The sequence below is a fragment of the Seriola aureovittata genome, chromosome 12 (assembly GCF_021018895.1).
Source record: "Seriola aureovittata isolate HTS-2021-v1 ecotype China chromosome 12, ASM2101889v1, whole genome shotgun sequence".
NCBI classification, from domain to species: domain Eukaryota; kingdom Metazoa; phylum Chordata; class Actinopteri; order Carangiformes; family Carangidae; genus Seriola; species Seriola aureovittata.
The window spans coordinates 18,108,950-18,123,228 of NC_079375.1; the positions used below are offsets into that span (position 1 = coordinate 18,108,950).

The 14,279-nt window shown below is 40.2% G+C and overlaps 1 protein-coding gene across 1 annotated transcript; it reads right to left on the minus strand.

Annotated features, from left to right (window-relative positions):
* Nucleotides 1-682: 682 nt before the first annotated feature.
* LOC130178366 (AP-2 complex subunit mu-A-like) lies at nucleotides 683-13,722 on the minus strand. The gene is made up of 13 exons (XM_056390490.1): nucleotides 13,564-13,722; nucleotides 11,994-12,115; nucleotides 7,200-7,465; nucleotides 6,520-6,602; nucleotides 5,646-5,651; nucleotides 5,362-5,497; nucleotides 4,451-4,595; nucleotides 4,111-4,128; nucleotides 3,378-3,497; nucleotides 2,962-3,097; nucleotides 2,719-2,816; nucleotides 2,387-2,498; nucleotides 683-1,875 (listed from the first exon to the last, which is right to left on the minus strand). Exons 2-13 carry the CDS (start codon nucleotides 12,065-12,067, stop codon nucleotides 1,741-1,743), a joined length of 1,329 nt encoding a protein of 442 aa, XP_056246465.1. The 5' UTR covers nucleotides 12,068-12,115; nucleotides 13,564-13,722; the 3' UTR covers nucleotides 683-1,740.
* Nucleotides 13,723-14,279: the final 557 nt, after the last annotated feature.

Consider the following 14,279-nt stretch of genomic DNA (forward strand, 5'->3'; position numbering starts at 1 on the left):
AGTTAGGACGTCACTTCCTTGTCACTTGTTTGGTTTACTGGGGCAGTGGCAGCTGCTTGTTTTACCAGGGCATAATGACACAAAGATCTACTGCAATATGCAGTATTTAATGTTATTGGAAACTTTGCGGCTGTGAGGACGAGCTCAACAGAAACCTTTCAGAGCAGTTGAACAACTTCTCTCCACTCTGTGACGTCACTCACTTTAGCTGGGAACATTCTGCCACATACACACTAATGTAAAAATCTGGAAAGGTCTAGAAACGTTCATGAAACTTGAAGTGTTTGATTTGTATATGGGCCAAGTGATACAAATCGACTTTTATTCAAACTGGCGTTAAGTTTGTTTCAAAACTGTGTAAAATTGAAATCCACAAGTGTAGAATTGAGATCCACAAATGCTTTTTTGCTTCACAAATAGAAAATTGATTCACAAATGTCTGTTTGTAGTAAATGTTAGGAAGATGCATTTCATTTATTTGTAAATTAATTGAATGTATTCATAGATCATTTTTGTATTTGTGGAAGGTGTTTTATATTTACAGATTACACATTTACACACGGATTGTTGACCTGTTCACACATAATATTGAAACAAATCCTCCATAAAACAGTGATAAAATAGAATTTAGACAACCAACAGTCATATCAATCAAATGAAAACACACAGAGAGGGAAGCAGGTTTGGTTACATAGTCAGATTTTATTGGACAGAACGGTCACCAGGGCTACAAACATGAAGAAGCAGACACTGACGAGGTAAACACCAGGGGGAGACCTAACCTCACTGCAAACACACTCCCAGGGCCTGATCTTTGAATCAAAATAGTGTGACATAGTTGATCTTAGTGCTTAAAAAACAGGAAATTTGAGTCACAACTCCTGATAAGGATGATGGTCAAACCTCTAAACTGTATGGAATGTTCCTTCTTTTCACTTCTAACTTTACTTTGACTTTACTTGCTAAATGCTGGTAAAAGTAATGGTGGAAAGGTAGCAGGGGAAAAAACAACACACTCTCCAGAAAGTACAAAAACAGCTCAGTTATTGTGAATTCCCAACTACCAATTAAGAGACTTTGTAAGTTTAACAATTTTACTCTCTCATCCTGCTGAGTGGCAAAGAGAAAGTAACCGAGATCCAAATGACCATTCCCAAAAACACAAATCAAATATCAGTCAGTTCACAACAGAACAGTATCTCCAGAAGGGCAGACTCTACTGAGACAGAAGCTCATATATAGGAACTATTACCAGGATTCATTATTAACCACAACAGCTACACATCATCTTCGCAGGGATAACTACATCTGGAACTTCTAAAGTAACTGGAGAGTAGATAATCGAACAGTAACACTGAATAAACGCAACAAAGCAACCCGCAAAGACACCAAGGTGTCTCCAGTCCTCTCCCCCTGGTCCCCCCCTGCATCACTTGTCTTTTTCTTTCAGACACCAGTTGGTTTACAGGTTTACTCATCACTACGAGATATATACGATACAATGATTCACATTTGCATATATCTGTGCATTATACCATATTTACTTTTTTTTAATGATGTAAATTCAATCTCCAACACCTAGTTAGGAAGGGGTGAGGTTGGTGGGAGGGGATGTATGAGAGAAGCTATAAGGATTGAGGGGAGGAGAGAGACAAAGTAGGAAGAGGGAGAAGTAAAATTTTTTTTATCAGGATAGATGGGAGGAAAGTGGTCAGTTCGCTGCCTGGTGGGGGTTGAACTTTAGCAGCGTGTTTCGTAGATGCCGGAGCGGCCGATGTACCGCACCCATTTGATGACGTCGTGGTCACTGTAGTTGAGCTTGGACTCAAACACCTTCAAGTAGCGCACCTTCAGACCAGACGGTGCGAAAGGAACCTGCAGAGACAAGAGGAAGACAGTCAGGATGTGTCAGGGCATGCCGGGAGATAAAGGCCACACTGTTTTCTGTGGAAATGCAAGCCAGCTCTGGGCAGGAAGTCTGTGTACAAGGTATCAGTGACATGTGATTTTACTGATACTGGGATCACATTTAATCCATAGTCCATTTGTCTGTCTGCCAACTCTGTACAAAGTTCTGTTCAGCTATGCATTTAGCAAACAATATCTCACAATGGACACAAGTTAAACATTTGTGCACTGGATTTTAGAAAAATGCAACAGACAATATCTTCTATTCAACATACATGTGACTGAATGATACAGGAGGGACACACTGTCTGAGATTTGGAAAAACAATCAACTTCAGTTTTAATCAGAAAGACTGAGCTGTGTGTGTGTGTGTGTGTGTGTGTGTGTGTGTGTGTGTGTGTGTGTGTGTGTGTGTGTGTGTGAGAGTGAGAGAGCTTGAGAGAAAGGCAGAGACTGTAAAGCATTAATGTATTCTCACCTCAAAGTTCATAGAGATGGGAGGCCTGGCCCATTTCTTCTTATCGTTGGTGGGCAGAAGCTCGATCTCAGCGCTGATCTGAGACTCTTTCATCCCAGCCATGCGTTTGATCCTACACACACACACACACACACACACACACACACAGGAAGCTTTATAAATGTTGCATAGTTTAAAAAGGGTTACAAAAGAAAAGAGGACAGTCTGTGTGTGACAAGGAAGTTAAACAAACAGACAAAAGGGAAGATGTTGTTAATCATTAACCCGACACAGACGGCATAAAAAGGGAATTTGCTTGTATGTTGTAATATACGGGTGGAGCTACAACTCACTTCCACACGATGGCGTTCTCACTGGCCTTGTACTTGGCTTTTCCCTTCATACAAATCACCTGCACGCCGCTGGTGTTCAGGGGTGTTGGGATACGAACCTGTGTAGTTGATAATGGAATTAAAACTTTGAATGTGAAAGCAACCAAACTTCAAACAGATATTTGCAGAAGAGATTTTGATTTTGTTTTGCTCAGGTTTCGGCAGTTTGCATTTATCACCAGCTTGACTTTGATGAGATCTCACCTCGATCTTCTGAGCCAGCAGCGAGGGTTTGAAGTTGGACTTGATGACGACCTTAACCTCCAGTTTAGTGCGACCCACCTCCCGGACCAGAGGAATAACCCTGAATGGCAGGATGATGTCCTTAGTGGTGCGATACCTGCAATGACGGAGGAGGGAGGAAAAAAGTTCATTTCACAAAAATAAGGCATTTTATAAAGCACAAAGACTTCCTCAGGTCAATTTGTTTCACTGTTCATCAATTCCTTTCTCATTCATTTTTCTAAACTAAAAATGTAATTCAAAGTTGAATAATCCATGTACATACAAACTACTGTATATGGCATTCTTTTAAATTTGAATAAGTGTCAGTCATGTCGTGAGACCTCCCACCCTTTTCTGTCACATTCTGACAAGATTTCAAACATCCATCTACTGACCTCATGAGCTCATATTCTCCATCGGGGGGGATGAAGCTGATGCTACGCTCCGAGTCAAACTTACTGAGGCGCACACACTGATGGAAAGTGCAGTCATCGATGGCTATGGACTGCTTCCCGCTGCCGGGAGAGAAAACACATCACAGAGGAAAGACTGTTAGTCCTCTTATTTATTAAGAATCAAATATTAAAAATCATGATACTCAATCTCCAAAAGATAAAACTACTACTCTCCCTCAATTAATGCCCATGATTAAAAAAGGAACATCAACATATGAGTACATGTAGGAACACAATTGACTGCTAGTAGCAAGACATGAGCCCGGTTGAGGTTAATGTAACTATTCAGCAATTTACAAATAAAAAATTAAAAAAATAAAAAAGGAAAAAAAAATCAACACAATTTCAGTTAGGTGTTTGGGTAAAGGGTTAAAAGTCAAGCAGGAAGGTGTGGGGAAATAAAACAAACCAACAATTCTACAAAAAGAGGGAAACAACCACCGGGCATGATATTGATATTGAGTGATTTGTATTGAGTGTGTGGTGAGCAACAGTGACTGGGATGTTTAGGTGTTTAGGTTCTTAATGTGCTAAAGGGCTTAGACAAGACAGGTGTGTGTGTGTGTGTGTGTGTGTGTGTGTGTGTGTGTGTGTGTGTGTGTGTGTGTGTAGGTGTGTGTTTGTGTGTGTGTGTTGAGTTGGCAAAGGGTGAGGACTCTTGTCAGTACAGTACCTTCCTCCCCCTAAATCACTGAGGTACAGCACATAGAAAAGAAAGAGAGGGAAAGAAAGGAGAGATGCATCCAAAGGAAAGAAAAATTAAAAATAAATTGTAAAGCCTGTCTTGTTGTAAACAAGACAACACTCAAACAGACAGGGGGCTAACAGACAAGGTGGTGTCTTAAACTTTAACTCAACAATGAATTTACCTCATCAGGGTATAAAGCACCACTCTCAATAGAGAAACTAAAAATGCAGATTATCTCAATGCTTTTCAGCTTTGTAGTCAAAATATGGTTGATTTTAGCTTTTCAACTTGCTGACTGCTGACCCTTCTTTGCTGTGTCGCTCACCTCTTCCCTGCGTCATCAGATGCTCCTCCCTTGCCCTGCTTGTCGATAACGATCTTGTCGTTCATGCCAAATTTACACTCAGGCATTCCACTCAGGTAGCTCTTCATCACTACTCGGCCCGACACATGGGCGCTCAGGACCTGGCCTAGAGAGGGGAAGGAAAGAAACACTTTTATTTTTCATTTTTTTGTGTTGTGCAGCCTAATTCTGCTCAACTCTCAGCTCTCCTTTAAAATAAAATTAAGATCCAAATGTCAACCTAAGAGCAATTATGATATTAAAAAAAAAAAAGAGTATTGAGTAATGAGTAAATCATGAGTATTTTTTTTTTTCAACGCCAACTCAAAAAGCCCTATATTGTGAATCATTCCTGATTGAGAAGCACGTATTTCTTTTTATCTGGAGCTGAAACTGTAAACTCCCTCTAGCTGCATCTGCTGAGTAAGATGTGCAATATGATCTAAAGCACCAGAAAAGCCACTAAATGGACTGTGGTGAGATTGTTTTGTCAAATAATGTTTCCAAGGGCAAGAATGAACTTTCAAACTCAATATCAATGCCAACATGGAGGAGAAGTCCTCAAACTGCTCATAAAAATAGAAATCTGATCATCTGCAATTTTATAGGATTGTGTGATATTATCAAAAGCCCCTCAGCCGTTACTAAACTGACTCTTTATTAGCCTAATTATTAGTGGAGATGGTGTGGAGGCACTAGCTCTGACAATAAATGTTTCATGTTCAGACTCTCCAGGTCTACATATGATAAATATATGGAAACATATGGACCAATATGTATTTATTATAGGAGAACTAAAAACACAACGCTCTGAACTTGTTCTAAATGATAAAATGTCTCTAAACCACTCGTCAGCAGTCACCACTCAGTTTTCTGAGGCCATATGAACAGACCTTGCGGTGACATGAGCAGGTTGACACTCTCCAGTACGTCCAGGAAAAGCTCATTGCGGCGATACTTGATGCCCTCACGACGCCAGCCAATCTGCCCCGTCACCTGGCTGGTGATCTGAGACTGCTCCTCTTTTGTCTGGGAGACAGGGAGAGAAACTGTATCACTACTGACAAAAGGAGAGGGCAGGCTGACAAAAGCAAGGCCGCGATGAAAGGGTCATTAGCACTACAGGCACATGGGTAAAATGAATTTCCTGAGCTAGAAACTCAGCGTGTTGTGTTACCTGGTGCTGAAATGTCCAAGACCGGAGTTTCAGGAGAGAATGAGAGAAAAAGATAGAAAATGTATTTAATTTCAATGTTACTTTTAGTTAATCACACAATAACCATACATATATTTATACATAAAGCAGAAAGGTGCCAATACATTTTTTTTTGCATCCAATCCATGCCATTACATTAAAGATTTCCTAATCATGCATCTATATATTGCTACATAATAATAGTGCACACTTAGGCTAAAGGAGGCCTTCTATCAAAATTGTGTAAACAGTTCAATGCAATATTTTGTATCCACTGTAGCCACTGGATATCATGTAATCACACTGTTAGTTACTGCTTGTTGCGCTAGCAGTGCTTTGCATTAAGGAGAAGGTTCCAGTGTAATGTATTGTTGAGTGTTTTTGACAGCTGCTATTCATGGATTATAATAAACAAAAGGACTGGAAAGAGAATTTATACCGATCTCATAAAAATGTCTTGATCAAGCAAATCAGCTCAGGACATCTCAATAATACAATGTATTTATTACCCATCTATCACTTGTGATTCTCCAGGTACTGACTCATACTGAGAGGTGTTTCTAATAGTGTATGTAGTCTACCCTCAGTTATATGTATAAATCACAGTATAATGCAATTGAAAAGCATTAACATTACAAACTACCGCCTCCAAAATGGCCATAAAGTTGAATTAAATGGTTTCAACATAAACTCAATATTCTAACCTTCATGAAGGTTAAGATTTATTGCAATGGTGTATTAGACTGCATTAGTTTTATCTATGTGTACCTAATAAACTGATAAGAGGAGTGTAGGTCCTTATTCTGTCAATCTAACATTTCATCATTAGATTTGAGTCTACACTTGTTGTACTGACCTGTCCCTTAATGCCCTGCTGGGTGATGAAGGTCTTCAGAGCTCCGGTCTCTGAGTTCTGGGGGTAGCCAAAGTCCAGGATCTCTGTATGAACAAACACAAAGCGATAACTGTCTGTAAGAGATAAGATGGGTAACAAGAGAAACTGGGACACGTACCGATAGAAAGAACCGACGCTGACTGAGTGACACATTATGTTAATACAACTCTCTCTCGGAGGACGAACGCAAACTTTGTGTTTAATTAACACAAAGGTTGAAGCCAAGTTCAACCTGCATTTGACCAATTCATACCAGACTCTTGTTGCAGTCATTCACGCTAAATACACTTCTGCTACTTTACTTCAGTCGGATCACTGCTAAACTAATGACGACTTTGAGTTCATTAAATATTGGACACTTTGATGTTTACATGCCAGACATTTTAGATAGAATGCTGCCACTTCACAACATTTTCTTTTCGGGGGCTCCTTCAGAACGGTTAATACAACAACCGACCATCATAATTATGTATACAGTATGATAATGATGTTTTTCCATCTGTATCTATAAATACGCGACATAAAATAATCTGGCCTTGATTCTATCTGCTCTAGAGCTGCCCAGTTCTCCAACTGATGTCATTATATTTTGGACAATGTAACCCATTCCACACACCAACATTAGTAATATCGTCTCCTACCATCCAGCAGCTCGTAGATGAGCACAAAGTTGTTCTTGATGTTCTCTTCGCTGATCTTGCCAAAATAGGCCGTCATGACGTCACACATCTTGTAAAGGAACTCAAACACCATGGCAGCGTTGACATTCTGCTTGGTGACTGCCGCCAACCAGATGTTGGAGCGCTTGACATGGAAGAAGCTGGTACGGGCAATGTTGGTCACGGGGGATCGAACCTGCTGCCGGGCGTGAATCACGTTCACACGGAACGCATCCACCGCGTTACGCCTGGGATGTGAGGAAGAAGGAGAGAGCGAGAGAGAAAGAGAGAGAGAGGGAGGAAAAAAAAACAAGACAAAAAAAGAGGAGTTGAAAGAGTTGTTCCAGGCTTTTACATAACAATCAGACTGTTGTTAACACTATCCCACCCTCTGACATCATGTGAAAATGCTGCAGAATAACTTGAGCTTGATACCCAGTTCTGCACTGTACTCAAAATAAATAACACCTTCAGACCTCAACAACATATCCACCCATTTCAAGGAATGAGCAATTATCAAACCATTTTCTAACCAACTAAAAAAGGACACCTTCGAGTTGGTGTATTTAGAGGGAGAAAAGGAGGGTTGTTTTGTGTAAATCATAATAATTACCAGGAGGGAGAGAGAAAGGTTTAGGTGGACAACCAGGCAACAGCATCATAATTACCTGGACCCCATGGGAACAAAAGATTTTTAACTACGATTATAATCATGATCTTAATTTGATTTAATTCTTAATTTTTTTTTTTTTTTTAAATGCTTAAAAGGCCCTTTAAATTACATTTGAATTCTGTTCTACTGAAAACAAATAAGAAACATATACCTTAGCTTATTGCCACGATGCTTCGGGGAAACTCAGCCCTGATTAATGTGGATTTATAAATAACAGGGCTTAGTGCAGAGGATGCAACACGCTCTGACAAGACTACCAAATCCTACTGAGTAATGTCTGAGAACATCTTGAGGTCTAATTCCAGGCAACTGCAAACTTACCAATATCTAAACAACTGTGCATCTGCCCTTTTAGACGTATAACCCGGCTGAAAGTACAACTTTTTATAGCCTATTTCTGAATGGTACCATGAAAAACTAATGGACCAGACACATACAGTTGGCAGCCTCGTTTGTTGATATAACAAATGTTGGAAGATGCAACGCCTACAACGTCTGCAAAACATCAACACCCATGGTTGCATGTTTAGGGATTCAAGGTGGTAAATGCTGAGCGCCCATTAGGACAAAGGTACAATATATCAGTCTAGGAGGCTGCCATGATGTCTGCCTCGTCCATTAAGCTGCTGCTATTTCACAACTAACAAGTATTAGCACCTTCTCCACCAAAAAAAAATACGGAAACATTTTCTTTGACATGGTATTAAACAGCATTTAGTTAAAGCTGTTAACTCCAGTTTAAGTTACTTAATTCAAAAACCACTTCTACAAATGAGACCTCAAAAAAATGAATCTTAAATGATCTAAAAACATCTCTCAATTTCTATGTGAAAAATCACGGTAGAAATAAAAGATGAGAGGACTTAATTATCAGTCATATTCCATGCTCAGACTACATGCTTAGGCATTGGGTAGCGCTGATAGTGAGCAACAGTATTCAATATTCTGATAGTGGCTGAATTCTTTGGCTCTGATTTGATTTGGCTTTTGTATTTCAGTAGCTGGGGGCTTATTTAAGCTGTAATGTCATGACAGGTGACTCATGCTCTGAGGAAGTTGACTGTGGAATCAATGTGCATGCAGTTTAGGGTTTCGGGGGGGGGTCATTGATCGGTGGCCATGAGAGGGAAGGGTCATGCTTGATACGTTGGAGCGTCTCTTACCTATTCCTACAGGGGCCAAGATGGACAGATGGAGGAAAATGGTGATACAGAGGATAAAGAGGAAACAAGGATGAAGTAAAAGGGGAGGAAAGAGACAAAAATGCACAAGAGACATTTTCGTGCATTATGTACACAGACAGAGTGAGTAACATGGTGTTTATTATGACGCTATCTTTGTAACCGAGTATGCTGAGGAAAGGTTAGCAGCATTAGCTTGCTCTTTAATCAATGTTGTGTGTTATAGTCACAACAGTGTGTCAAGTTATTAATCTACACCACTCTATAACAGCTATTTCAAGTGGATAAATTTCTATTTCAGTTGTGACTAAAAACTCTAAATGTGGGTACCATAGCTGTTAACACAATATTACAGCACACATACTGCAGAAATTAGAGCAACATAATATGTCTGGTTTACTCTGCACTGCTGCAGCCACAGAGAAAATCACCAAAAGCAACTGATGCTGGTGATGTGAAGAAAAATGACCACAGTGGAAATGTGTGGACAAGACCAAAAAATTAGTTTTTTTCTGTTTTTCTGCTGAAAAAATAATATGAAAACTCTCCTTAAAACTAGTCCTAAAGAATGATGGTTTCCTTGTTTTGCACCTTTAAGGAAAATCAGCTGTGGTTATGAAGGGTTCAGTGCTGTTCTGTAGTACACATTGTGCTGCTTCTGAACAGGCAGAGGCAAGCAGCTATACTGTATTTGTGCTACTGTTAGACACGAAAGGAGCAATGATTAAAAATTAAGCAACCACAAGAGACAGGACAAAAGATGGAAGGGATCCTCGTGCAGTTTTCACGTCATTTAAACAAACCTGCAGACCTTGGACACATCTAATTCAAACAGACTTTTAAACGATGTCTCAGTGGCTCTATTTGCTGACGCAACATGTCACACTGAGGAGCTGTGATATCCAACACATACCATCCTGTTTCTGCCCTTTTCCATTGTCTTCACTGTGCATGTATTCCTACAACTACAGCAAAAATGTTTGAGATAAAACCTCTAAAAATTCTTTGAGGGTTTGCACAAGAAATACTGACCCAGCATTACTGATGTGTGCCCATATAAAGGACACTATGAGAGCACTAGGCAATCTGTTTCTACCTTTGTGCCCTCTCGGTACTTGACGGGCTGGCGTCTGTTCCAGCAAACTTCCTACTCTGACCTCAATCCAAATGATTTGTCTGGGCTTATGCAAAACAGCGGGTGATAATTGGGTGCAAGCATGGAGACCTGATAACTGCACATCAACAGTGTATCACAAACAAACAAGTAACAAGTGTTGAAAAGGGAAGGAAGAAAGACAGACAGTACAAAAGTCAGATTTTCAAAATATATATTATATTCTTCTAGCCACAGCGCTGACTTCCTGTCTGTAACATACCATTTGATACATGTAAGTCTATATGGATGTATCCTTTAACCTGACATATGAGAAGTACAAAAACCGTGACGCACATTTTTTACAACATGGCTACACCACAGTCTACTCTGGATATGACTCAGCCTTGTTTTTATTCGTCCATCATATACAAAGGGAACAATTTCCTTTTCACCAGCTCTTCAGCAGCGTTGTAAAGGCTCCTATGTCAGCTGTTTAACCATTACAGCCCAATGATACTGATACAACAGTGTTATTTCCATCCAGGCAATTATTGATTCCACATCTACTCCATTTTCTTTATATCATTGAAGTATTTTAATTATTTTTTAAAGCTCAAAAAGTTAATTTGCAGAAACCATGTTTCACTCCGAACATCGACTATGGACTATAAGGACTATGACCAACTGTCAAAGTTGAAGACAGGAGACATGCACACTTACCCATTAATGATAGCTTTCCGTTCCAATTTTGTATTAGAGGTGGGGGCACTCAGGTTTTTGTGAGTGTTACAATGTGAATGAATGAATTAATCCAGTGTGGCAATGATGGAGGACTCACAAATTCCATGTCTTACTTGAAGATAATCTGCCAACAGCCACGCTTCTTTCTATGAAAATCTTTAGACAATTTGCTGAATAGCCTACATACAAATTTGAGATTCCACTATGTTTTGAATCTGCAAAAACAATTTTTTGTGATAAATCCATGCTGTATATCTTGTTCTGACCTTAGTATAGACTTCAGGTGATAAAACCGTTTACCATTTATTATACTGTATATTTAACATCAATGTGCCCAAGGAATGCTGATGAACTAAATGTGTATGCATGGGTAGGTAATAGCCAAAATATGCTGCTTGACTGAAAGTATTGCAGTTAAAGCATTTCATCACTGCCATGCCGTTACAATATTGGGAAAATTAAAAGATGTGGCTGCCAATGATGAGGATAGAAATACTTCCTATCAGTGCCTCTGCTCCATAGGGTAACAATTAGTGTCTTGTTTTGTATCAACACTTAGGGTCAGTTTGTGAGAGCTTTTCAAATGGCTGCACCAAATCTTTTACATAGGTGTGGTTTGATAAGCACAACTGAACCAAATCATTACCTCATACAAGATGGGAAAGAGTGAATGAGGGAATTATTTTTCCTGGTTGTGCATAATTGTATTCTAATTGTGATCACTTGTTTTTTTTTTTTTTTTTTTTTTATTCTGGGAGAATCAGTGAATATTACTTTATGTTTTGTATTCATAAACATGTATTTTATGATAGTTTTATTCTAATTATACCAAATCATCATCTTATCTAACAGTTGGTAGCACTGTACTAAATTTAATCCTATATTGGGCCCCCCCCCCCAAACACATTTTTAGAGAAAATAACAAAACAAGACAAATGTGAACTTCTTATCTAGGAAGAGGGACATAATCCTTTCTCATCCCTTCAGGATCAACCCCAACCTGTCCAACCCCCACTGGATCAGGACCATCTGACTGACCAATGTCTCCCAAAATTTTACAGTAGCTTTCCTCCTGTGAAACGTACCCGATGTCATCTCGGTAGACCCGGGAGATGAGGACCTCCCCCTTGTGGTTGTAGATGAACAGACCTCCAATCATTGTGGCTGCTTCTCAGTCCCAACTGGCCATGGCGAAACCAAACCCCGCCTGGGATGAGAGAAATGGAGCAAGAGATTGCAGGAAGGAAACGGGGAAAGGAAAAAGGGGGTGACAGAGAAGTGAAAGCAGTGAAAAGTGGGGGAGTGACCAACAGTACAGGGAAGCGTTTGTCCTTCACATCCGCTTTTTCTGTCACTCTCTGTCTCTCTCTCTCAAACACACACACACACATTACTCTATTGCCAGTTGAATAAACCCTGCAGCTGCCCCACTGTGGTGACTCATTTGTGTTTTGTGCATATATACATACACCAACCCAACGACCACTCCAATATAGGCTAAAAAGACTCCACTACCACCACTCTCATTACAGTCAATTCCTTGTTTCCTTCGAAAGTAAGATTAACAGCAGATTAACAGCCACCAGTTTGAAGCAGGGTGCCACCAGGTTGCCAACTAAAAATCTGTTGCTCTTACTGGGTTGCATTTTACTACCAGATACTGTCTGGATCTGATTAGGCTAAACATGAAATCCTAACTAAGATTAAAACCATAAGACAATAAAATTCATCAAGATGCAGAGCAATTGTTAAACAGCGGATTCGTATATGGCTTAGACCAACATATCATAGGAATTTGCATTCATTCAAGAATGACGCTTCTGGAAACCAAGGGATGAAGGACACGCTTGAAATTCCTCGAAGACAGAGACCAGACAGTTTGAACACACGGAGCTCAGAGGGAGCACACAAAACAAATATAAGAACAAGATTAGTACAATATTTCCCCCACTAAGACATGGCCGAGTAAACCGTGTTCAAGACCTGAACAGGTCCAATCGCCCTTTTATTGGCCGAAGTCAAGATGTCTGCTCAGTCGGGCCATTTCCTAACGTTCATACATTTTTCATATTTTCTCATTTGTTCCTCAATCGGTTTACTTGAAACGCTTCTTTTTAAATAATCTTAAATCACTACAGCATTGATGGAGGCTTGACCTTCAGCTATGATCAAAGTGATGGGGAAAAGAACGAGTGAGAGGTCGCTAGCTAATTTAGCTTACAACGGCAGGCTAGCTCTCGGCGATGTTCAACGAACCAGTGTCGATCCGTTCACAATTTTAATGGGCTTCCGGTGAAAAGAAAATCAGACCGTCTTACGACCCTTAATCATGTTTTACTGTTAATTATCGCCAATTTAAAAACCAACAGTATCGAAGACTGCACTGAGTGACCTCAATAAAGCTTAATCGTTAAAGAAAGTGTAGAAATAAGATACTGTGAGCTTTTATTTTGGAGATAAAAATCACCTTCTTTCCGTTTTCATGCTAGCTGCCGCTGCTAACTTCACATTAGCTAGCGGAGCGGAGGCTAACGTTGCTAATATTAGCATCGCCCACGAAAGAAACGGTTTCACCGGCTTTCGGTAACGGTTACCGCGCTCCATTTAATTATTTTGACGACAAACACTTAACGATCTCGACTTTGGTGAACCTACCCTTGTTCTCTCACGAACGCCACCAGTCTTCGTTCCCCGTTTGGCTTCGGATACAGCCTATGTCAGGATCCAGTAGGTTCCCAGTTCACACACCCGCTAATTCCGCTCCTTCCTCCCGGTCCTCTGATAGCTGTCAGCTGACCTGCCGTCCTTACGCACAGCCGTTCCGCTGTGACAGGAAAAGGCGCGGCTGGGGCGATGTGTAAACCGCACCCAGGCCTTGTTATGATAAGCTACATGGTCAATTATTTGTTTCACGGCAGTTCATTAACGGTTATGGGTGTAATAATTAGAAGGGGCAGCACAGTGCGCTAGTCCCCTTTTTTAAAAATGGACTTGGGAGCATGTTGGCACGTATCCAGCTTGCTTTATTAGATGTTCTTAAGTAACTGTAGAATTCATTACTAGTTCCAGAGTTTGACCTGGACCTAAACCTCTAGTTAATACGAGCAAGAAAACAAACGTCCCTGTGGGATTGTAGAAAATATCTTACTTTATGTTTGTCCTTTAAACTAAGGGTTGTGCCTGTGGTCTTGCTTTATTCTTTCTTTTTTTGTCCAAGTTGAATGAAATCGCCTCTTTAACAGGAGTTATTTCTCTCTTTAAATACGGGGAACATTTTGCATAGGGTCATTCAGTTCGGAGGCAAATGTACACAGGTTGATCTCTCACAAACCCACAGCCCACACACACACATCTGTGCACCAGATTTCCTA